Here is a 22,626-nt window from a genome sequence, read left to right as displayed (position 1 = left end):
CGCTCCACTCCAGTTGGGGTAGGTCTTGGGGACCCCTACCATGGCCTAGGTCAACCCAGAAGACCCAGAGCCCACTCCTCCTCCCTCTCTCCACTCCAAGCTTACCGTAAATGGGGAAGGACTGCTCCTCAACTTAGCTGGCTTAGCACAGGTGCCTGTCTGGCCCAATACCCACAAATCATCTCCATGGGCAGGGGCTATACTGCAAGTCAGGAAGTATCACAACAGGAAGCAATCTCAGAGACCATTTGGGTTAACTGTCCATCTTAGCAGTGGGGAAACTGAGGCTTCCTGAGGCTGTGAGGCTTGCCCAAGGCCCCACAAGCTCCTCTTAAGTAACACAGTCCCTGTTCCTGATCAGTTGCCAAGTCACCAGTTCTACCTCTGAATTACTGCTGGATTCCATGCCCCACATCCAGGCCACCCAACCCCCCATCAACCCCACAACTTCTTCCTGGTAAAACCCTCCTGTGGCTCCCCAGTGGCCACAGGATTCAGACCAAACAGCTTAGCCTGCAAGACCCTTTGACCCACCCTGGCCCTCACTTACCTGTCCAGCCACCTCTCCCCTAAGAAGGAAGCCACAGCTATGATGACCACACCCTACTATCCTGCATGAGCTAAGCACTGTCACCTCCAGGTCTCTGCTCAAGCTGTGCTTTCTGTGGAATGCCTCCTCCCCAATCTTAGCTGATGGAAATCTACTTGGCATGCAAGGCCTTTTTGGGGTCCTTTCTCCCACGAAGCTATCATTATGCTAGGTTGCCTCCCCAATCCTGGAAAATTGGGCCATGTCTGATGCACACTGTCCCTCCAGTGCTGTGCAGGGCCTGGCTGAGAGCAGGTGCATAATGGACATGCCCAGAATAAAAGAGACTCTGGCTTGGAGATGGCGTGGTCCTCCCCGCCCCGGGTCGTTCACTCTCTCCTATTGTGGGATTGGGACTCTATCCCCTACTCCAGGCCACCTGAACAGGAGGAAAACTGGGCAGGTCCAAGAACAACACCAGGTTTGGCTGTTTCCTCCCCCTACCCAGGTTGAGTTTTCAAGCTTTTCCCCCTCGGAGGTTCGTGGAAGGGGCAGAGGGAAGGAGAGAACTGGGGGAAGGGAGAGGTGTAAGAAGACTTTTCCATTAAGGAAGAGGGCCATGGAGCCTGACAGACCCCAGGGACAGCAACAAGGAGCTAGGCCTGCTGCCTAGCTGCCCTCCCCCCACCACATACACCATGTGGAGAGTGGGTCTCACAGCTGCCTTCTCTCCTGCCCTAATTAGCAGTTGCCCCCCCCCGACCCGCCCCAAACACACATACATTGTCCCAGGCCAGCGCCCCAGCCAGGGCCTCTTTTGTGCTCCCAGATTCCTGGGTGCAAGGTGGCCTCATTAATGCCCAGAGACCGCCCCATCTCCAGGGAGCAGGCAGACAGACAAGGGGGGGACCCTGGGCACAGTGATCGAACTCCCGCTTCTGAGAGCCTTGGCGGCCATTCTTTGGGCCCAACCTGGAGACGGCTGCCCTGTGGGAAGCTAATCTTAGACTTGCCTTTGTCTGGCCCCAGAGTAGACGCAAGTACCCGTCTGTCCTGCACCACCTCAGAGCACTATAAACCCCAGGCCCTTGATCAGTGGTCACAGTCAACGGCCTCAAAGTTCCTTGCTATTTGGACCACTGCAGACAACACCTTTCTTGGCTACCCCACTCTGAGCAACAGACGCCATGAACCCTCCCTCTACAAAGGTAAAGATACCTGGGGATGGAGGGGTAACTCATCATCCCAGGGGGGCAATGAGACTGCTTGCTCAGGGGGCTGGAAAGAAGACTGAGATGTCTCTACTCTTGGTCTTTTCCCGGGGGGGCTCTGAGGCAGGGGACTGGGTGGGGCCTTGGCGGAGGGTCGGCCTCTGCTAGCATGGGACTGTGCCCAGCTCCTGAGAGCTCATGTATCAGGTGCTGTTTGCAGTCTCTCATGTCCTCCTCCTGGCAGCCTGCACTATAGGAATTACTTAATCCGTTTACAAGTGAGGAAGTTGTGCCCCTAAGAGGGTAGGAAACTGGTGCAGAAGCCACAGAATGCAGTTTCCCCTGTGAGGGAGCAGGCAGACAAGACAACCTGGATCCTGCCGGTCCTTGACTGCACCCCAGTCCTTGGTTTGCCCATGTTGGGGCTATACTGGGTCTGTTTCCCTGAGTGAACAAACTTCCGGTGCAGACTCACACACCCTGTTTTCAGGTGGAGTGGTAAGCGCTCTAATGGGGGTAATGAGAGACTTAAGGGTACCCAGAAAAGAGGGAATCACTCTGCCCAGGAGTCTCAAAGGGCTTCCTGGAGGAGATGGTGTGCTGGGGCTTGAGAGATGAGTAGGTAAAAGAGCCAGAGAGGAGCCCTCCAATACAGTCTTGCAGACAGAGGCCGGGAAACTAGGGAACGCAGAGTGTTAGGACCGCAGGAGGGAGGGGGCGTAGAACCAAGTGGGCGGGGCCTGGGCCAGGGGGCTGAAGGTGGGCGCGGCGGGAAACCCGCCGCCCCCCCCCCCGCCCTCCCCCCACCCCAGCACCTGGCCTCGCGTCTCCCTAGGTCCCCTGGGCCGCCGTGACGCTGCTGCTGCTGCTGCTTTTGCTACCGCCCGCGCTCCTGTCGCCGGGAGCGGCAGCGCAGCCCCTGCCCGACTGTTGCCGCCAGAAGACGTGCTCCTGCCGCCTCTACGAGCTGCTGCACGGCGCGGGCAACCACGCGGCCGGCATCCTCACGCTGGGCAAGCGGCGGCCGGGACCCCCTGGCCTCCAGGGCCGGCTGCAGCGCCTCCTGCAGGCCAGCGGCAACCACGCAGCCGGCATCCTGACCATGGGCCGCCGCGCAGGCGCAGAGCCAGCGCCGCGCCCCTGCCCCGGGCGTAGATGTCCCGCCTTGGCCGCTCCCTCTGCGGCGCCTGGGGGGCGGTCTGGAGTCTGAGCCGTTGCTCTGGCCGGGTTCTGACCCTGCCCTCTCCTCGCTGCCTGCCGGGTGTCAGCCCTCAGAAAAAGGGCAATAAAGACGAGTCTCTGTTAGTGAAGCTGGTCTCTGTTCCTTTGCTGTCGCATCCCGTCCTGCAGGGGGCGTGAGAGTCTGTAAAGAGCCCGAGGGCCTGGCAGCCCGGCCCTGGAGCACCTCAGCTCTGGCTGGTAGAACACAAAACACAGAGCAAGGAACTGTGCTAGGCCCAGTGGTACGGAGAGAAACGCACGTGTGCACGCTTGGAGGAGGAGGAGGGGGGGGCAGACTCATCTCTCAATGCTCTCTCCTCGTCATTCTGTACCTCCACCTTTACAGACAGACAGGGATGGGAGGTAGCTAGGAATGTTGCACAGAGGAGCGGAGTCTGGCTGGAAAGGGAGAGGAGCCAAGCTTGCTCAAAAGACCGAGAATTTGAGATTCAACATGAATTTTCCCGAGTGGCTGCAGCACGGGGTTGACGGTGTGGGGCGCGGGGAGACGCTGGAGGGGAAGCTCTTAGGTTCCCGCAGCCTGGACTGTGAAGGCTTTATACTTCATTCTGTAGGTACCTGGGAGTCAGGAGTTCTTAATCAGAAATGGGGCAAGATTTTCCTGCAACTTTAGCCGAATGCACCTCCCCACCCCCAATTCATATGTTGAAGTCCTAACCCCCAGCACTTCATAATATGACCTTATATAGAAATAGTAGATATAATTAAGATGAGGTCATACTGGAGTAGAGTGGACCTCTAATCCAATATGACCAGTGTCCTTATAAAAAGGGGGAATGTGGACTTACAGAAACACACACAGGGGGAACCCATGTGAACATGAAGACAGAGGTGGAGTGATGTATCTACAAGCCAAGGAACACCAAAGATTGTCAGCAACCCACCAGAAGCTAGAAGAGAGGCATAGAACAGATTGTCCCTCACAGCCTTCAGAAGGAACCAGCCCTGCCTTCTCTTGATCTTGGACTTCTAGCCTCCAGAACTGAGACATAAATTTCTGTTGTTTAAGCCAGTTTGTGGTACTTTGTTATAGTAGCCCTAGGAAACAAATATAACATCCAAAAGTAGAGACACAGAAGGATGTGGGACTTTTAAGCAATCTAACATTCCAGATAATGCCCAGGTCAGACTTGGGGATGAGGAGCACTGGTGAGGGCCTGAGATGACCACCAGCCTATCTTCCCATTCTCACTGGCTTTAGCTGCTTTGTTCTGGAAAGCAGCCACCCTAAGCCACCACCCTCAGCTGCCCCCCACCCACCCCCACCCCCCCCCCCGGTGATTTTCTGCTTTTGTAGTGAAAAAGTCCGATGTCTGGTCTCACCTGGGTCCTTCTTGCTGCTGCACTGGTTCCCTCTTGGAGAAGATGGAGCTCAAAGACCACCAATACACCTTTAAAGATGTGCAAACTGACTCTGCCTAACTTGAAACTATCTTTCTCAGCCCCCAACTTGCCTCCAGCCTCTCTTCCACTTGAATGGCAGCTGAGAGAAGGAAGGTTAAATCAAGACTACAGGAAGAGAGAGACAATTGCTCTCCAGCACACTTATTGTGTACCAAAAACATGCATTATGCTATTAAATTCTCACAACCGCATGAGGTGAAAATTATTAGCTCAATTTTACAGATAAGGAAAGGGAGTCTTGACGAGGCTAAATCACACAATCAGTGAGTAGCAAAGCTGGGATTCTACCCCATGGACTCCAAAGCTCTTTTCATCCACCAGGCTGCACTCAGAGACAGAGGTCGCCAAGGTTCCCTACCTAAACTGGGGCGCGAGTGAGGGTTAAGCTATTCTAGAAGTTCATTTCCAGCCGTCCCGTCGACCCCCCACCGGCCAAACGAATCTCTTTAACCTTGCTATCACACTGTGGAGCGCAGGGAACTGAAATATCCCAATTCCAGCAGGCGGCACTGTGAACCAAACACCATCCGCAGCGTGGGCGGCGCGCGGGGAAACCCGTGGGGCGGAGCCACAAGGAGTCGCCTGGGAACCACGCGTGGGGGCGTGGTCACCCCGGAAAGGGGAGTGTCTGCCAACCAAGCCCCGCCCCACCTCCGTGGTCTCTGCTCCAGGTGGGCGGGTCCCGAAATCTCTCTGGGAGAGACACGCGTGGGCCGCTCCCCCCTGGGAGGAGCAACGCGGAGAAGGGTGAGGGTGTCGCTGGCGGGCCCTCCCCGTACCGGCCACGTGGCGGGTGCGGGCCGAGCCCGGGGGAAAGAACTTGGCCCGTGGGGAGGTGGGGGGACAGAGGCGGCGTCAAGCCTAGCCGAGAGCTGCAAGGTTCGGAACCGAGAGGCAGCGGCGGCGGCGGCGCTGAGAGGAGGGGAGGAGGCAGGCGGGCGCATGGGGCGCCCCGGCTCCGCCGGCAGCGCGCCCCCTCCGGCCCCGCCGCGCTGAACGCCCCCCAGCGCCGCGCCTCGAACCCCCGCCCCGAGGCCATGCCGGTCATGAAGGGGTTGCTGGCCCCGCAAAACACCTTTCTGGACACCATCGCCACCCGCTTCGACGGCACTCGTGAGTGGGGCGAGGCTGGGGCTGGGTGTTGGAGCTGGGGCCAAGTCGGCTTCGGCGCCGGCGCCGGGTCTCCTGGATATGGTGACACCCGAGGCGGGGAGAGTGGACTTGACGGTCTAGGAACTCCCGAAGTCGCCGGGAAAGGAACAGGACTGGCAGTGCCCTGTGAGGGGAGGCGAGGAAAGGGCCAAGAGTGCAGGGGGCTAAGACTGGGAGTGTGACTGAGTCAGGAAATGCTTTTTGTGCCGCAAAACGGAGGAGGGGGCCGTGGGAGCCTCCCGCTGCGGGGCAGAGCTCTGCTGGGGACGTATGGGGGGGTATCCGAGACGCAGAGGTGGGACGAAGCGGTCAGGCGCTCTGGAGTCTACTTCCAGAAGGCTCCAGCATCTCCTTCCCCAGGAAAAAAAAAAAGAAAGAGAAAAGATCAGACTTAGGCAGCACCTTGCTTGGATTAAGGTCACGCGCCCCCAAATCTTGGCGCGTCTGCATCTGAGGGAGGTGAGGCAGGAGGAGGGGGTGGTCCCTGTGACGGAGGGAACTCTCTGCTCACCCACCCCCAGCTTGGATTCCAGGTTCAGCACCTTGGACAGCCACATTCCTCCTTCTCTGCCACTCCTCCCGCCTTTCCCTTTTCCTACTTTGGAGCTGAGAGATCTCCCCCTGCCCCCTTGGGGTACCCTAGCCAGTATCTGGAAGGTAGCGGGAGCGGTACCCGCGGGCGGAAACCGAGCCGCCGGGGCCTTAGCCGCCTCCCCACTCTCCCCCCACAGACACCTCCCTTGTTTCCATAGCTCCCATCACCCGGGCAACGGGCCCTGGGATGGAAGAGGGAGGCTGCTGCCCAGGGCCCAAAGCCTCCCAGACACCTTCAGCCCCCATCAGCCACTCCACCCCCAGACAGTCACCCCTCTTAGCTCCCAGTACTGGTTGTGTCTCAGGCCCCTTCTCTCAGTGGAGACTCTGCCCCTGGATGGCCCACAGAGCCCCTCTTCGACCTCCACCCATTGGAGCCATAGGGAGCCAGCTCAGGTTCTGCTGCTGGGGTTGCTGGACTAAACTTCAGCGCCCAATCCTGTCTGACTTTGAGCATTGGGACAGACCCCCTGAAATTACCTAAAGAGATGCTAAAAAGAGGACCTTTCCTGGAAGGCAGAGAATGAGGACACTACTCATCACTGTCTCTTTCCCCCAACAAAGGAGATTTGTGAGTTTGGATAATCTCCATCTTTGGGTTTCCTATCAATACAATGGGTGTGATATCACCAGAATCTCTGCCCTGTCCACTCTCTAATAGGATGACAGGGTAGCAGCTATGCATGTGTCTTGCAGGCTGTGGGAATGCGGCGGGCGGTGGGGGGTGGGGGGGTATTGTCGTACCTTGTCAGTGTAGCACTTAGTGAGTGCTAGGATCTGTTTTCCCCAGGTAACTCATATAACTCTCACGACAACCATGTGAACAAGATATATTATCCCCCACTTTGCAGATACGAAAGCTGAGGCACAGAAGAGAGTTCATTAACTTGTCCAAGGTTACGGTTGGAAAGCGGCAGGGATGTGGTGCTGGAGCCCATGCTCTTACTACTATAGGTCCTCTGTATAAGCTCACCAGCCTGAATGCAGGCAGAAGGACTGCATGACCTTCTCCAACCCCCCCAGTGATCCCTGTGCCGGTTCCGGGCCACTCTTACGTCCTTGTCCTTTTGTTCTATCTCTTCGCACTCTCATTTCAGAATATCCCAAAGGGGACCCAGGAATCAAATGAAGCCTGGGAAGCTTCTGGCTCTGACTTCTAACCACAGCCTGGGGGAGGTACTTACCCACCTTGAAGCTAAGTTCCCCTCCTGGCCTTGACCTAACCTTGACCTCTTCTTCCCACAGACAGCAACTTCCTGCTGGCCAACGCACAGGGCCCACGGGGCTTTCCCATTGTGTACTGCTCTGACGGATTCTGTGAGCTCACAGGCTACGGCCGTACCGAGGTCATGCAGAAAACCTGCAGCTGCCGCTTCCTCTATGGTCCGGAGACCAGCGAGCCAGCACTGCAGAGGCTGCACAAGGCCCTGGAGGGCCATCAGGAGCACCGGGCTGAAATCTGCTTCTATCGAAAGGATGGTAAGGAGGCCTGGCCTGCCCTGCAGTCCTGCAGCCCCGCAGCCCTGCCTAGGTGCCTTACCCAGAATTTGCCTGGCATGGCAGAAGTCTGGGTGCTGGTCCACCCACTGCCACAGGCTGACTAGGTGACGCCAAGTACATCCCTGATCCTCTCGAGGACTTCGTTCTCCCATCTGGAAGGGAAGGAGTCAGCTAACATAATCTCTGGGGTTCTTTCCAGATCCAAACCTTTGCCAAGCCCTTTGACTATGCTCAGGAACCATGGGAGGTTAAGGGGAAAGGGGTGCCATGGACTGCTCACCTCTCCACATTCCACCTCTCCACATCTACAGGCTCAGCCTTTTGGTGCCTCTTGGACATGATGCCCATCAAGAATGAGATGGGAGAGGTCGTGCTTTTCCTCTTTTCCTTCAAGGACATCACTCAGAGTGGAGGCCCAGGACTTGGCCCCTCAGGAGGCCATGGTGACAGTAATCATGGTAACTGCAGGCCTGGGGAGGAGGCATTAATGGTCAGTGGTCCTTGCTGAAGGTCACACAAGACCTCTCTCTACCGGGCCTCACGGGATGCGCCCCCATTTATCTTGCACCCTTCTTCCCAACAGAAAACTCGGGCGGTTTTGGTAGGAGGGGAGCCAGCTCAAGACTTCGATCTGCCAGGAGGCAGAGCCGTACTGTCCTACACCGGCTGACTGGCCATTTTGGCCGCCGGGGCCAGGGAGGCATGAAAACCAATAATGTGAGTCCTGTCTGCACGCCAACGTCTCCCAGCTGTGATTCTGAGACAGCCTTGCTACTGTCTCCCCGTCTCCCTGCCTATCTGATCTCCCTCCCATGGCTTATTCCTCTGTCCACCCGTTTCTCATGTATGACTCTCTGCTGTGTCCCATCATGTCCCCTCACATCTTCCAACCCCATTTCCCTTGCTTCCTTCTGATTGACGTTACTCTACTATGATGATATCATAAGGGCAGGGACCTAGCAGCAATTACATCACCTACCTCTGGATGATAGAGTTACCTTTGCGGGGGAGGAGTGAAATCACAAGCTGTGGTCCTAGGGAGAGAGCCCCCAGTGGGGTCCTGCTGTCTAGCCCTAGGACCCTGATAAAGCCTTGGGATCAGTTGTCCAACCCTCTGTGTTGTTTTGAGGGCTACAGGGAATGGGGTGCGCCGTGCCAGCCTCCCCTCATCTCTGGGATATCCCCGTCCCCCACAGGGCCCCCAAATACCAAGAGAAACTTAAGGGAGATGTTAGTGACCCCTCAAGCTAAGGCGTGTGCCTGATTTGTCGTAATCTCCCTCTCAAGTAGGGGGAAGGCCCATCCTTATAAAACCCCCCTCTCAAAACATGATTGATCAACAGGGGGCCTGAGCAGTTGCTTGGCAGAGGAAGGAAGTGTTAGGTGCCAGCCCCTGGCCCCCTCCCCTGCACCTTCTATCTCCTGTCGTGGTCATGCCTGCAGCACCCACTCCCCCCTTCCCCATCCGCTGCCTCTCCCTTCCCCAAGCTTCGGCTCCTCTTTCCCTTAAATGTCCCCAACCGCCACCCCTCTCCCCCTAGAACGTGTTTGAGCCAAAGCCATCAGTGCCCGAGTACAAGGTGGCCTCCGTGGGGGGGTCCCGCTGCCTCCTCCTCCACTACAGCGTCCCCAAGGCCGTGTGGGATGGCCTCATCCTCCTCGCCACCTTCTACGTTGCGGTCACCGTTCCCTACAATGTCTGCTTCTTGGGCGATGATGACACCCCCATCACTTCCCGACACACCCTTGTCAGCGACATCGCCGTGGAGATGCTCTTCATCCTGGGTTAGACCTTCTGCCCCACATACCCTGGTGGGTGGGCTGGAGGGACCCACTCCTCCAACCTTTGCTCGATCCTGGGCCTGCAGTACCCAGGCATTCAGAGCCCAACCATTTCTGGGTTTTTAAGTCCTAATGGTCCATGTGCCCTGACCTCTGACCCCTTGAGCCTTCAACCTTTAGACCACTCCTCCCTGGAGACCAGCCAGAAGCCCGAGCTCTCTTCCTCTTCCCTGCCCCCACCTCCATTCTGGGCCTCAGGCTTGTTCCCAGCTTACTCATTTCCTTGGCCCCTCGGCCTGAGTTTCTGGGCACAAAGCCCCCTAGTAACCAACAGCCTCTTGCACCCCCAGATATCATCCTGAACTTCCGCACCACCTATGTGTCCCAGTCCGGCCAGGTGGTCTCTGCTCCTCGTTCCATCGGTCTTCACTACCTGGCCACCTGGTTCTTCGTTGACCTTATTGCTGCTCTGCCTTTTGACCTGCTTTATGTCTTCAACATCACCGTGGTGAGTGACCCCCAGGCCACCCTGCAGCCCAGCCTCCCAAATTAGCCCAGCATCTCCTATGAAGGCACAGACCCCAACTCAGACTCAGTCCTTCCCATCCATCCATCTGCATGTAGTTGTCAGGCACCTGCCGTGGGCTGCTCAGAAGGAGCTGGGAGGGTCTGCGCTCTCGGGGAGCTCAGCTCACAATCACTGAGGGAAGCTGAGACAAATGAAAAGCTAACTAGGGCTACCAAGGCGGCATTGGTCTGATGCCAAATGAGTGGTACTTTTCACATTTTTATTTAACAAACAACCGATGAGCATTTAGCTGTCTGCAAAGCACTGTGTGGAGCATGGTCACGGTGGGGAAAAGGGACAAGGATTCAGCCTCCAGGCAGCTAAGCTGGTGAGGGGGCAGGACTGGTGGAGGGGACAGCAGGAACAGAAGAGGTGAATGGAGAGGAAGATGGGGCCCAGGTGTTGCTGGCAGCTGGGCAGGAGCTAGCCGACCTTGGAGTTCCAGGCAGGAAAGTGGGCGTACGTACAAATGATCTGAAATCTAGCCAGCACCTGGGAGGCCAAAGCACTGCAGTTGGAAAAAGGCCAGGGGTGGTCTGGGACAGATTCCTGCAGGAGACAGAGCAGAGCTAGACCCTTGACAGAGAGCAGGATTTGGCTGGCAGAAGATGGGGAGAGAGCATCTGGGGGGAGCGTTGTAAGCCAAGACAAGGAGGCAGAGGCTGTGGAGTGGGTTTGGAGGCAGACAGTGCCAGGTCCTGGGCCCTCTCAGCTCCCCGGGGACTGCCCGGAGGTGCCCTGAGTGGTCAGCTCTGCACCCAGCCAGCAGATAGCAGGTGCTCTCGAGTCCAGGGTGAGGGAGTCCCACCCTGTGTCCCCAGACCCCCTTGGCTGTTGGGTGGGGAGGTGGAGAGCAGTTTCCCTGTGCGCTCCTCTCTCTGCCACACTCAGCTATAGTGGGAAACCACCTACACGCAGCCGGATTTAACTAGCCGCCAACGGGCTGTGGGCCTCTTCTCCTGGCTGGGTACACGTGTGTGCACACTCCCACACACGTGCATGTGTGTATGTCTGCCCTGAGGCTCCGGCCACTCGGAGCAGAGCTCCCCACCCCTCCCTGTGACTGCACTCTCCCATCCCGTGCCCACCAGGCTGTGTCAGCCAGCCGGACAGCTGTCCTGGGGAGAGCTACAGAGAACCCCCTGTATCTCCTCCCAGGCAGTCCCCCTCCTCTGATACCTTAAGGAGCATCTTACATTTACTAAGTCCTTTCACCCACATCATCACATAGGAGCCTCACAGTAACCCTTCAGGGCAGATTCTCTTTTTCAGAGGTAGCTGCAAAGGCTCAGAGAGGTTAAGTGACTTGCCACAGGTCACACAGCTAGCAGCGGCAGGCAGGAGATTGGAACCAGGCCTCCAGACCCCTAGTCTATTCCTCTTTCTAACGTACCACCCCGGTTCTCAGGAACCCCATGCACCCAACTCGATGATGTGGCAGAAGGGGGGAGGAGGAGCAGTGTGGGGCTGGAGGGAGACAGAGCAAAGATAGAGGATGAGTAGGCACTGGCAGAGCTGTGGACTTGAAGGAGCCAGGCCTGGGACACTCTGGTCCAAGGAGAAGGAGAGGAGGGCCCCAAGGGAGTGGAGCTCAGAGGCAGGTGACTAGGAGAAGCTCTGAAGGACTCAAGTTTGGAAGCAGAAGCTCTGGGAGCTGGAGGCAGGCGTTAAGCCCTGGAGACGGTCCATGTGGAGGAAGCAGGGCCACCTCCTTTCCAGCTCCTTTACCTAAAATTAGAGAAAAGGACAGGAGGTGGCTCAGGAGCCGTGCCGGGCCAGGGCTGTGGGGGATGCTGGCGGAGGCTTCTGAGAGGGCCTTCATACCAAGTTCCCCCGGCGCTGCCCCAGAGCCCCCAGCCCTAGCTTCCAAGCTGCCCCCTCCCAGAGTAGTGAGAGGATAAGTTTCCGTACCTGCTCCTCGTCTCCAAGATTTGGAGGGCTAGTTGAAGCACTGGTGACCACAATGACAACAGTCGTGGTGGTAATATTAGCTAACACAGGATGCTTACGAGGTGCCACCAGCTCCATAACCCCCACCTAAGCCCCACAATGGCTAAGACCTTGAAACCCAGGCTCCTTCACTTTCTGCTCTCCTTCCCCCAGCACTTCGGTATGTGCCTCTCATCAGCAGCTCACCCACCATGGCCATGGCCCCTAACCTCCCCCTGTCCCCAAGCCTCTTGCCTGTTCGTGCCTTACCTTGCTACTCTGTGGGTGGAGGACGGCTCCCATCACAACTGCTGTCATCGCCAACAACCAGCTCTTGTCCACAGCTGGTTGTGCCTAAGACTTTGAGGGCTTCAAGCAGGGGCCAGAGATCATTGTGTCTGTTCACCTGCCTCTGAGCCTTAGTTTACTCATCTGCAAACTGGAACAATGATGATAACTGAACTGAAGGCATGAGTGTGTCATGAGGATCGTAAGTGCTTAGCCCAGAGCCTGACACACGTATAGTAAGTACTTACATAAGTAAGCAAGTACACATATAGTAAGTGTTAGCCTTTATTGGTTTTAGTATTATTCTCTCCTGGCCACATTCCCTGGTCACTTTCTCAGGACAGCAGGGACGGTTTCCCCTGCTGCAGCTTCCCCTGGCTCCAGGGCATCTGGGAGGGGACACAGGGGCTCCGAGGAGGCGGAGGCGTGCCTGCTCCCAGCCTCCCCCACCACACTCCTGCAGACATCGCTGGTGCACCTTCTGAAGACGGTGCGGCTGCTGCGGCTGCTGCGGCTGCTGCAGAAGCTGGAGCGATACTCACAGTGCAGCGCCGTGGTCCTCACACTGCTCATGTCCGTCTTCGCGCTCCTCGCCCACTGGATGGCCTGCATCTGGTACGTCATCGGGCGCCGGGAGATGGAGGCCAATGACCCGCTGCTTTGGGACATCGGTGAGCCACCGACCCCAGGCTTTCGCTGACATCCGTCCGCCTGCCCTGTCCACTCAGGCCCCCGGGCTGATGCCTCCTCTGACACCACACCCACCACCCCACATTCTTCCCTCTGGGTCAGGCACGGGGGTACTGAAGTGAAGACCAGGGGTCTGCCTGGGCAGACCTCACAGCCTAGCAGGGGAGCAAGACCGGTGACAGGCAATCAAAGCAGTACAGGAAACACTCTCATGGTCAGGAGGGTGTTTGGGGCAGAGGTAGTGTTCCTTCTCCCCCCCGACCCTTTCAGTGGCTCTCCACTGCCCTCAAAATAAAGTCCACACTCAAAAAAAAAAAAAAAAAGTCCCCACTCAATCCACACCCTGCATAGCCCTGCTGCCTTCTCTCTCCCCACTTGGTTTCCCTTTCTTCCCTGTGCCCTGTGCTGCAGCCACGCTGGCCTCCTTCCAGCTCCCCGGGATGCACTGCTTTCTCACAACGGCCTTGAACCTGTTTTCCTCTCGGGAATCTTCTCCCTTTGTCTTCCCTCCCTTCTTCCCCTAAGTGACTTTTCTACTCCTTGCAATCACCACTAAGCTAACTCTCCCTAACCCATTATGGCTCCTAGGACGCCCCGTACTTCCCTTTTAGTAGCTCACTGCCCACCTGTCATTTATTTCATGTGTCTTTCCCCTCCAGACGGTAGGTTCCATCAGGGCAGGGAGAATGGTGGGGTCAAGTGCCAGCACCCTGTACACAGGGGTGCTCAGTAAACTGTTAGAGTGAGGAGGGTCCCCCCAAACATTCAGGAGCTTAGGAAGTTTGCAGCTGTAACCAGTTCACTGTGGGGAGTCCCAGGCCCAGACCACCGGGGACATTTTCTGTCCCTGCGGGTGCAAACCTCCCCTCGCCTCTGTAAACACTTGCCCAAAGTCAAGCGCAGGCAGCTCAGGGAAGGCCAGCTCTCCACTGCCTGGGCCGCCGCTCCTTGCCTCCCTCCACTCCCCCCCCCCCCCCAGGCTGGTTGCACGAGCTGGGCAAGCGGCTGGAGGAGCCCTACGTCAATGGCTCGGCGGGCGGCCCGTCGCGGCGCAGTGCCTACATCGCTGCCCTCTACTTCACGCTGAGCAGCCTCACTAGCGTGGGCTTCGGCAACGTGTGCGCCAACACCGACGCGGAGAAGATCTTCTCCATCTGCACCATGCTCATAGGCGGTGAGGCCGGGCCCGCCATGCCCCAGGGTGGCCCCGCTAAGCCCAGCGTGCAGATGGGGAAACAGGCTCAGAGAAGGCAAGATGTCCACCCACGTCCAGACAGTCGTGCATTCATTCATAGCCGTTTCCTCAGCATCTACTACATGCTGGTCCCCGGGGGGGCCGTGCTGGCCTTCTGCGAAGGGAATGGGAAACCCAAGTTCATGACCTAGCTGGAGGGCAGGAGAGGAACATCAGGTCTGGCTATTCCCTGCGCCAACCCAAGCCCGCTGGCTCTCCTGCGCCTCCCTCCCCAGGCGCCCAGAGCCGTCCACAGGCAGGGTGGGTCCTGGGGCGGGGGAGGAGGCGGGAGGGGTGGCCGTCCCTAACCCGCTGCCGCTGCCGCCGCTGCAGCGCTGATGCACGCCGTGGTGTTCGGGAACGTGACGGCCATCATCCAGCGCATGTACTCGCGCCGTTCACTCTACCACCGCCGCATGAAGGACCTCAAGGACTTCATCCGTGTGCATCGCCTGCCGCGGCCGCTCAAGCAGCGCATGCTCGAGTCCTTCCAGACCACGTGGGCTGTCAACAGCGGCATCGACGCCAACGAGGTAGTGTGCCCGGACCCGGCGCGTGGCGTCAGAGTGGGAGAGGGGTCGCCGTCTCTCTGGGGTTGGGATGGAGACACCTGGGGTCCCAGGAGGCGAAGCCCTGCTCAAAGGGGCACGGCACCGACCCCCATCCACATCCCTTTTCCTTGGCACTAGAACACGGGAGCTGAGAGGGAGCTCAGGCCTTAGCTAATGCCATCCCCCACCCCCACCCCCCTCAGCCAGCCTTTCCTGAGCGCTCGCTTTGGGCCAGCCTCTGTGCGGGACACAGGGAGCTCAGAGATGATGACACTCAGCCCTTGTCCTGAGGGAGACACCAGTTGGGTGAAGGAGGCAGACAGGTAAACAAATAATTACGCAGCGAATAGGACTCTGCTGGAGGGATGGCAGAGCAATTAGGGGACGTTGTGCCTGGGCCTAGAGGAGTCAGGGAAGGTGGCACGGAAGAGGGGACATCGTGAGGGGCAAGAAGGAAATCAGCCTGCTACCAGAGGCCATTCCAGGCAGAAAGAGGAGTAGGAACACAGACCCGGAAATGTTGACACAAAAGAGCAGGGGAGTTCAGGGAACTGAAAGTCAAGTCAGTGAGCCTTCAGGACTGGGTGTGTGAGTGCTGTGGAGGGGAGGAGGGAGACGGGAGTGCAAGAGACAGGGCTGGGGAGGCGGGTCAGGCCAGCTCATGGGTGGTCTTGAATTTAGATTGTATTCTGCAAAACTTTTAGGCTGGGCAGTGACCTGAGGATCTAGGAGGTATCTCTGAGAGCCGGAGCTGGAGGACCTGGTGATCGGCTGGTTGCAGGAGAGGAGCTCAGAATGGGCCCCAGGTCCCTGGTTTGGGCAAAGGGGCATGATGGGGGCATCACAGGAGGAAGGTGTGAAAATGAAAGTCCAGGATTAGGCCATGATGAGGGTGTGGTGCCTGTGGGAGATCCAGGTGGAGGCTGTTCCATCGGTAGTTGAAAATACAGGTCTAGACCCATAGGTAGGGCGCCAGGCTCACAGGGAGTAGGGAAGTCATGGAGCTGGCTGCCATGATACAGGCAGAGTGTGGAAAGTTAGAAGAGGAGCCTGGGGAGGAAATGGGGACAAGAGGGAGAGGTCAGCAAGCCCAAGTGGCCTAGGGGCTCCATAAGATGAGGATAGAACTATGAACATTGTTTGGCTCCTCAGAGATCATTGGTAATGTTCAAGGTCTTGTGTAACCCTGCGTTTTACAGATGGGGATATTGAGGCCCAGAGAGAGCAAATGGATTGCCCAAGGTTCACAAGGACTTAGGGGCAGAGCTGATTTCTAGTTTCCTGACTCCCTGTTGAAAGCTGACCCACCAGGGCCGATCCTTGTACGGGGTTGAGTAACCAAGGACATGTGTGAGTGACCACCGTGTGTAGTCACAGGCAGTGGACACATAGGAAAAGGCCTAGTCTCTGCTCCTGAACTTGGGTTGAGAGGTCCACACACAAGCAGAATTGAGGTTTGATACACAGAGGTCTTCTTGAAGGTCAAACACAGGTAACTTCAAAGCAAAAGGCAAGTTTTGGAGTTCTCTCCTTGGAGACAGCTCAGCACATTTATAGAACTCAAGTAGCAGCTGCAGGGGGATGGCCAGAATGACCTATGCCCCTTATGCAGTTACTGCGTGACTTCCCAGACGAGCTGAGAGCTGACATCGCTATGCACCTGAATCGGGAGATCCTGCAGCTGCCGCTGTTTGCAGCAGCGAGCAGAGGCTGCCTGCGGGCCCTCTCCCTGCACATCAAGACCTCGTTCTGCGCTCCAGGCGAGTACCTGTTGCGCCGTGGGGACGCCCTGCAGGCACACTACTACGTCTGCTCCGGCTCACTTGAGGTGCTTCGAGACAACATGGTGCTGGCCATCCTGGGTGAGGATCCCACCACCACCTACTACCTACCCCCAGAGGCATTGGGTGTGGCCAGGAATCTAGGGCCTGGGATACCCTAGTGGATATGTGGAATTCCTGCTGAGGGGGTCCTCTTTCCTGGTGTCTTCACTTCACTACCATCCCCTTTTGACCATACCCTCAGATTCTCCCCTAATCCTATGGGCCATCAACCCGTCAACCCTTCCCCAGTGACTCTCCCCCAACTCCACTGATCCTTTCCTGCTGCACCATCTCCCAACTCCATTGACTCTTCCCCACTGACCCTCAACTCCATTGACCTTTACCCTTTAGCTGACCCCTCTGGCCATTCTTTACTGATCATCTAGTTCCATTGATTATACTGACATTTCCCATTGACTGTCTCCCAACTTCATCAGTCACTCTCCACTGACTTTTTCCCAACTCCATTGATTATTTCCACCAATCCTATTGATTGATCCTTCTCTGACCGCCCTTCAAACACACTAACCATCCCCCAGCTCCACTGACCACTTCCCGCTGATATCCTCTTGGTCCCTCTGCCCCAGCTGACTATCCCCATCCCTTACCCACAGGGAAGGGGGACCTGATTGGGGCAGATATCCCTGAGCCGGGGCAGGAGCCTGGGTCAGGGGCAGTCCCAAGCTGCGTGCTGAAGACCAGCGCTGACGTGAAGGCACTGACCTACTGTGGCCTGCAGCAGCTGAGCAGCAGAGGGCTGGCTGAGGTCCTGAGACTCTATCCTGAGTACGGGGCTGCCTTCCGGGCTGGCCTGCCCCGGGACCTCACCTTCAACCTGCGCCAGGGCTCTGACACCAATGTATGTAGACCCCCTATGGCCTCCACCTCCTCCGAGGTCCCCTCCTTCAGGGCAGACCTCCCCATCCCAAGAGAGAGTCTCATGCATCTCCTTCCACCCGGAGAACATCATTTCTCAATCCTCGGCACCCCCTTCCATTGTCCCTTCCACGCTTAACATCTTCCACCCCCACCTGACCCTTCTTCATTGGCCATCACCCAACCCCATGGACCATCTCTCACCACTTCTACTTCCGACTCCTCTGACTCATCATTTCCTGTTGGCCACCCCTCAGCACCCCCCTCAGACCCCTCAGAGGGACCTCACTTTGGAAAGAGTCCCCCTCGCGTGCTCCTCCTCCAAGTCCGTCTCTGAACTGGGCATCATCCCCTGGGTTTCCTCTTCGGCACTCACCAAATATTTCCTGACCCCATTTTGGCTTAGCCTCTGGGCCAGGTCTACAGTTTACACCCTAGGCCTTTGTCTTTCACTGCTTTTCAGACTTACTTTGCCACTCAGACATCTCTGAGTTGGAGTTGGAAGTATCTCTGACTCAGTTCCACAAAAAGGCCCCACATTCTCAAAGCCCACAGCACTGATGGGGAGGAAGGGCTGCACCAGGAGAGGGGGGAGGTGTGAGTCAGCTTGAATCCCCCCTATGTCCCCGCAGGGCCTCAGCCGCTTTTCCAGATCTCCTCGCCTCTCCCAGGTAACACCATCTTCCTGGGAGGTGTGGGGTGGGGTTTGAGGTTGCATGGGGGAGTCTGGGAGCTGGAGGCACCTTTCCGTGGCTCCTCTGCTGCAGGGAGAAGGGGGGGGGATGGGTGGCTGCATCTGCCAGTGAAGGCTGTTGCTTAATGAAGGGGCCTATTGTTCACTGTCCTGACATCAGCTGCCCTCTACCCACAGCCCCGCTCTGAAAGCCTTGGCTCCTCCTCAGACAAGACCCTACCATCCATCACAGAGGCCGAGACTGGGGTGGAGTCTGGGGGTGGTTCCAGGCCCCGCCGGCCCTTCCTGCTGCCCAACCTCAGCCCAGCGCGGCCCCGGGGCTCCCTGGTCAGCCTCTTGGGCGAGGAGCTGCCCCCATTCTCAGCCCTTGTCTCCTCCCCTTCCCTGTCCCCATTCCCTTCCCCTGCCCTGGCTGGCCGGGGCCACAGCCCCTCCCCTCATGGCCCCCCCAGGGGTTCTGCTGCCTGGAAGCCCCCCCAGCTTCTCATTCCCCCACTGGGAACCTTTGGACCTCCGGACCTCAGTCCCCGGTGAGACGCCAGCCTCCCCTGCCTTCCCCATACCCCTGCTGGCTTCCAGAACCTTCTCTGGGCTCCGTCCCCAGCCTTCCAACCAGTGCTCTTCCTATCTCTGCCCCATCTGCCCACCCGCCCTTCCCGATCCACCACACTTGCAACCCCACCCCTCTTTGACTGCTGCTCCTCCCCAGCTCCCTGGCACTGCTGTCCCCAGTTACCCTCCACCTGCTCTGCTCTGGCCCTTGCCCTCTCCGCATGGGACTGATGATCACTGCCCCCATCCCAGGATAGTGGATGGCATTGAGGACTCTGGCAGCACAGCGGAGGCCCCTACCTTTCGGTTCAGCAGGAGGCATGAGCACGCTAGGCCCTGCTCACAGGCCCCTCCTTCAGGTAAGGGCCAGCCGTAGACCTCACTCTCCGTCACCCATTCACCCGCCATCCGTCCACCTGTCCGTCCCTTCAGCCGTCCATCCCATGTGTAGTAAGGGCTGACCATGTGCCAGACTCTGTGCTGGGAAAGCATAGATGTGTCAGACCTGGCCTGCACTCTCAGTGAGCTTCCAGTCTAGTGGGGGACACACCTGTGTCCTCAGATAAACGATTCCAGAACAGGGTGTCAAGTGCCACAACCGAGACAGGAACAAGGCTCTGAGGTAGGAGGGGAGGGCACCCCTAACTGTCCTTCTTAGAGGAGGGGACACTTGTAGGGGGTCTTAAGGGTTGGGTAGGAGTTTGAGGGGTGGAGCAAGGCAGTTGTTGGGATAAAGGCAGGAGAGAAGAGCATGTTGTGTTCAGATGCTAAAGAGAAGCTTTTGCATGTACAGCTGGGGCAGGGGTCAGGGGAAGGGGCAGGGAAGAGTCTGGCTTTCCCATCATCCTGAGCCCAGAGCTTCTTCTCCTCTCTTCTCTGCCTGCCCAGCAAGAGGAGGGGACCCAGCCCAAGCCGTAGACTCCCGCTCCTTGCACTCACCTTGCACCCTTCCACCCCATTCTGGCTGCAGGGACCAGGCCCAGCCAGGAACTGGCCACTGAGGCTGAGGAGATGAAGGAAAAGGTCTGCAGGCTAAACCAGGAGGTAGGTTGGGGTTGACTCCTTCCCTCCAACCTTGGCAGATAGCATCTTGGGATCAGCGATGTGCCTCGTATGTAAGAGCATTTGAGGGTTTGGAGCCAGAGTCCTGAGTTCACTTATTCACACTAGCTGGGTGACCTTGGGCAAGTCCCACAACCACCCCAAACGTCAATTTCCTCATCGAAAAATGGGAAAAATAACCTGTTTTTGCCAGAGTTGTTGAGCATGATATAAGAGTGCTCACATGCCTGGCCCAGCCCCTGGCACAGGTAAGTACTCAGTGCCTGCTGCCTCCACCCTTTCCCAGCTGGCTCAGGCTATCTAGCCCGCAAAGACAGCCTCTCCTCCCTCCTCCACTGTGGGGTTCTCTCCTTTAGGGACCTGCCCCCTACCAAGTCCTTTTCCTTCCCCAGCCCTGGGAAGGGAATGCTCAGCAAACTTAGGGGTCAGAGGACAGGGAGGCTGAGAGGCCTTCAGCCCTGGGAGACCTGGATCCTCATGTCTAAACCCTGGTCAGGAAGAGCCCAGATCTTGTATGCCAAGGCTCTGCGTCTGCCTCCTCCCAGGGGATCTCTGAGCTGTCATCAGGGCACAGTCAGGCCCAACCCTTAGGGAGTGGGCCTTCCCTGGGTTCTGATAAACATCATCTGCATCCCAGGAGGGCAGCCCCTGGGGCTGGGGGCGGGACCAGGCCCTGTTGGGCCAGATGGAGGGCCAGTCCTGCTTGGGCTCACTGTTCTAGGTGGTGTTTCCCACACTTGAGTGTCTGTCAGCACCATTAAGATGCAGACTCCTGAGACTCACCCAATTTGGAATGGCTGGGGCGGGGCCCAGGAATCTGCATTTTGACAAGTTTCTCAGTTGATTCGTATTCCCTGAAGTTTGCAAAACACTGAATAGATGCTTGAGCTTGTGTGCGGGGGTCACCTGAGAGTAAGGCTGCTGTGTCTGTCACTTCCAGCTGTGTGGCCTCTTTGAGCCCATTTTTCTGCCTCTTGTAAAAGTGGAGGAGAGGGGATAGCAATACCTGCTGTCCCAAAGCCTTTTTGGAAACAAGCTGAGTGTTTACATCTAAACAAAGATAACCCCTGCCCTGCCTTTTTCTGGCAGTGGCCGTGAGCAGGAGTGGCTGGGAAAGAGTTTTGTACACAGTGGAGGGGGGCGCACCCGGGAGATCGGTGATTGTTGTGGCATCTGGGAAACGATTTGCTGTGTTTTCAACAGATCTCCCGCCTCAACCAGGAAGTGTCTCAGCTGAGCCGGGAGCTTCGACACATCATGGGCCTGCTACAGGCTAGGCTGGGTCCCCCAGTCCACCCAGTAGTCTCGGCTCGGCTCCCAGACCCTCCTGGTCCCCAGCTGAGGCCTCCACGCATCTCACCCTGTCTATCTGGACCACCGCCCAGCCTCCAGGATACTACTTTTGCTGAGGTCCACTGCCCAGCCAGTGTGGGGACAGCAGAGATGGGGGCCGCCCCCTCCAACCTGAGGCTCTCCGTGCTGTCCCCCTTCCCTTCAGAGCCTGAGCCTCTGGGACCTTCCCCAGTGCCAGAGGCCCCATCCCCGACCCCAAGCCTCATGCAGCACAGCTTTCGGTCCAGGTCAGACACGTTCCACTGACCCTGGCCCTGGGCCCAGGCCCGTCTGGGGTGGGCACTGCTGCTTGCCATCCAGGGAGGGACTGGGCCCCTTGGCCTCCTGCCTCCGGTCAACAGCCACCGGCTGGTCTGGTTGGCTCTGCATTCTCTGGACTTTTTAACAAAGCCTGGTTACTTCGGACCCTCTTCCCTTTTCTAAACCTTCCCGTATCCTTCCCCTCTGTGAGGGGGAGCCACCTGAGGCTGTGGAACCCAACAGGCATGAGACAGAATGCAGTGCCGATCCGGCTGGGCAGATGACATGTCCTGCTTTCTCCCCAGGATCTGGAGGCAGGTAGATACCAGGGAGCACCGGGGGTTGGGGGAGGGTCCCAGATCAAGCCCACGAAGACTGAGGCAAGAGCAGGCAGGATCTTGGTGTCTAAGGCAAGAGGGACAGATTGCAGATTCTGCAGCAGAGATAGCTTAGTGATATTGTGAGGCCTTCTATCCCAGCCCCTGGATTCTGCTGGACACCTTGGAAGCGATGTCACCTTGAGACAGGTAGGTTTGAGATCGCAGCTGGCATCTGAGGAGCCCAAGACTCCTTAGACCTCCCCCTACCAGCCCAGGCTGGAGGGGCTCAGCCCATCCCTCAACCCACACAAGAAACAAACGGGTGGCCCCCAGATATGTATTCTTCGGTTCTCGCAGATTTGTGTGTGTGTGTGTGTGTGTGTGTGCGTGCGTGTGGTAAAATACGAATGAGTTGCTGACACTAAAAATCAGAGTTCACACAAATATCCAGATATTCCAGTTTCTCTAAAAAACTTGGGGCGTTCTGGCAACCCTGGGCCAACATTCCACTGGCGATAATCCACTGGTGTTGAGTGGCCGCAGTCCTCTTGAGATGGGGCCTGTGCTCGCCACTTTTTCACAGTCCCCACATTTCTGGATCATGTCCTGACACTTAGCTGGCTTCCCTCCTTTGACTTCTTTGTCTGGTCTCTGTAGGTATTTGGATTTGCAGTTCCTGCCTTGGAGTGTCCTCTCTGGGTTCCTGTGCTCCAGAGAGTGCTTTCTGGGCCCAGAAATGTCAGCTTCTACCCCTGGGCCTGGGCCTGTCAACATCTCTGTTTCTGTGTTTCTGCAGGCTGTCCCTGAAGGTGGTCTTTTCTGCTGCCAGCAACTTGAAACAGTCCCCTCGGCACTCCCTACCCCTCCCCTCACCAGACCTCTTCCGAGCCTGTTCTCCCCACACCCAACACGGTCTCACTCAGGGCCCTGACTTCTCACAAACCCACCCTGTTCTCCAGTTCTCCTTTGCCACCCAACACCCAAGGCTCACTTTTGGATAGGAAATAAATGCTTTATTTTTGTAGTTGTTGG

The 22,626-nt window shown here is 57.5% G+C and overlaps 2 protein-coding genes across 3 annotated transcripts; both read left to right on the top strand.

Annotated features, from left to right (window-relative positions):
• The first annotated feature begins 30 nt into the window (after positions 1–30).
• Positions 31–3,131, top strand: HCRT (hypocretin neuropeptide precursor). Its single transcript, XM_027048890.2, has 2 exons — positions 31–1,737; positions 2,576–3,131. The coding sequence occupies exons 1-2, from the start codon at positions 1,717–1,719 to the stop codon at positions 2,948–2,950; spliced, it is 396 nt and encodes a 131-aa protein (XP_026904691.1). The 5' UTR covers positions 31–1,716; the 3' UTR covers positions 2,951–3,131.
• Positions 3,132–5,117: 1,986 nt separating this feature from the next.
• On the top strand, positions 5,118–22,618 carry KCNH4 (potassium voltage-gated channel subfamily H member 4). Of its 2 annotated transcripts, XR_008294180.1 has the most exons (17): positions 5,118–5,499; positions 7,378–7,611; positions 7,944–8,090; positions 8,216–8,349; positions 9,174–9,417; positions 9,765–9,922; positions 12,663–12,870; positions 13,869–14,063; positions 14,457–14,656; positions 16,287–16,536; positions 17,112–17,356; positions 18,006–18,044; positions 18,245–18,597; positions 18,872–18,978; positions 19,590–19,663; positions 20,885–21,592; positions 22,391–22,618. XR_008294180.1 is itself a non-coding variant. In XM_053212128.1 (16 exons), the coding sequence occupies exons 1-16, from the start codon at positions 5,424–5,426 to the stop codon at positions 21,278–21,280; spliced, it is 3,060 nt and encodes a 1,019-aa protein (XP_053068103.1). In that variant the 5' UTR covers positions 5,118–5,423; the 3' UTR covers positions 21,281–22,618. The 2 variants fall into 2 exon arrangements, 1 of the variants encoding a protein (XP_053068103.1); XM_053212128.1 differs by having other exon boundaries at positions 20,885–22,618.
• The last annotated feature ends 8 nt before the right edge of the window (positions 22,619–22,626 follow it).

This window comes from Acinonyx jubatus, chromosome E1 (assembly GCF_027475565.1).
Source record: "Acinonyx jubatus isolate Ajub_Pintada_27869175 chromosome E1, VMU_Ajub_asm_v1.0, whole genome shotgun sequence".
Taxonomy (NCBI): domain Eukaryota; kingdom Metazoa; phylum Chordata; class Mammalia; order Carnivora; family Felidae; genus Acinonyx; species Acinonyx jubatus.
The sequence above is the reverse complement of the archived record's forward strand: the minus strand, read 5'-3'. Positions and strand labels throughout refer to the sequence as shown.

Excerpts from the sequence above, each read along its gene's own strand:
- KCNH4 (XM_053212128.1), top strand. The coding sequence starts at position 5,424 with ATGCCGGTCATGAAGGGGTTGCTGGCCCCGCAAAACACCTTTCTGGAC. Across the intron at positions 8,091-8,215 it reads CCATGGTGACAGTAATCATG|AAAACTCGGGCGGTTTTGGT; the intron begins GTAACTGCAGGC and ends TCTTCCCAACAG. Across the intron at positions 18,598-18,871 it reads CCTCCGGACCTCAGTCCCCG|GATAGTGGATGGCATTGAGG; the intron begins GTGAGACGCCAG and ends CCCCCATCCCAG.
- HCRT (XM_027048890.2), top strand. The coding sequence starts at position 1,717 with ATGAACCCTCCCTCTACAAAG. Across the intron at positions 1,738-2,575 it reads TGAACCCTCCCTCTACAAAG|GTCCCCTGGGCCGCCGTGAC; the intron begins GTAAAGATACCT and ends GCGTCTCCCTAG.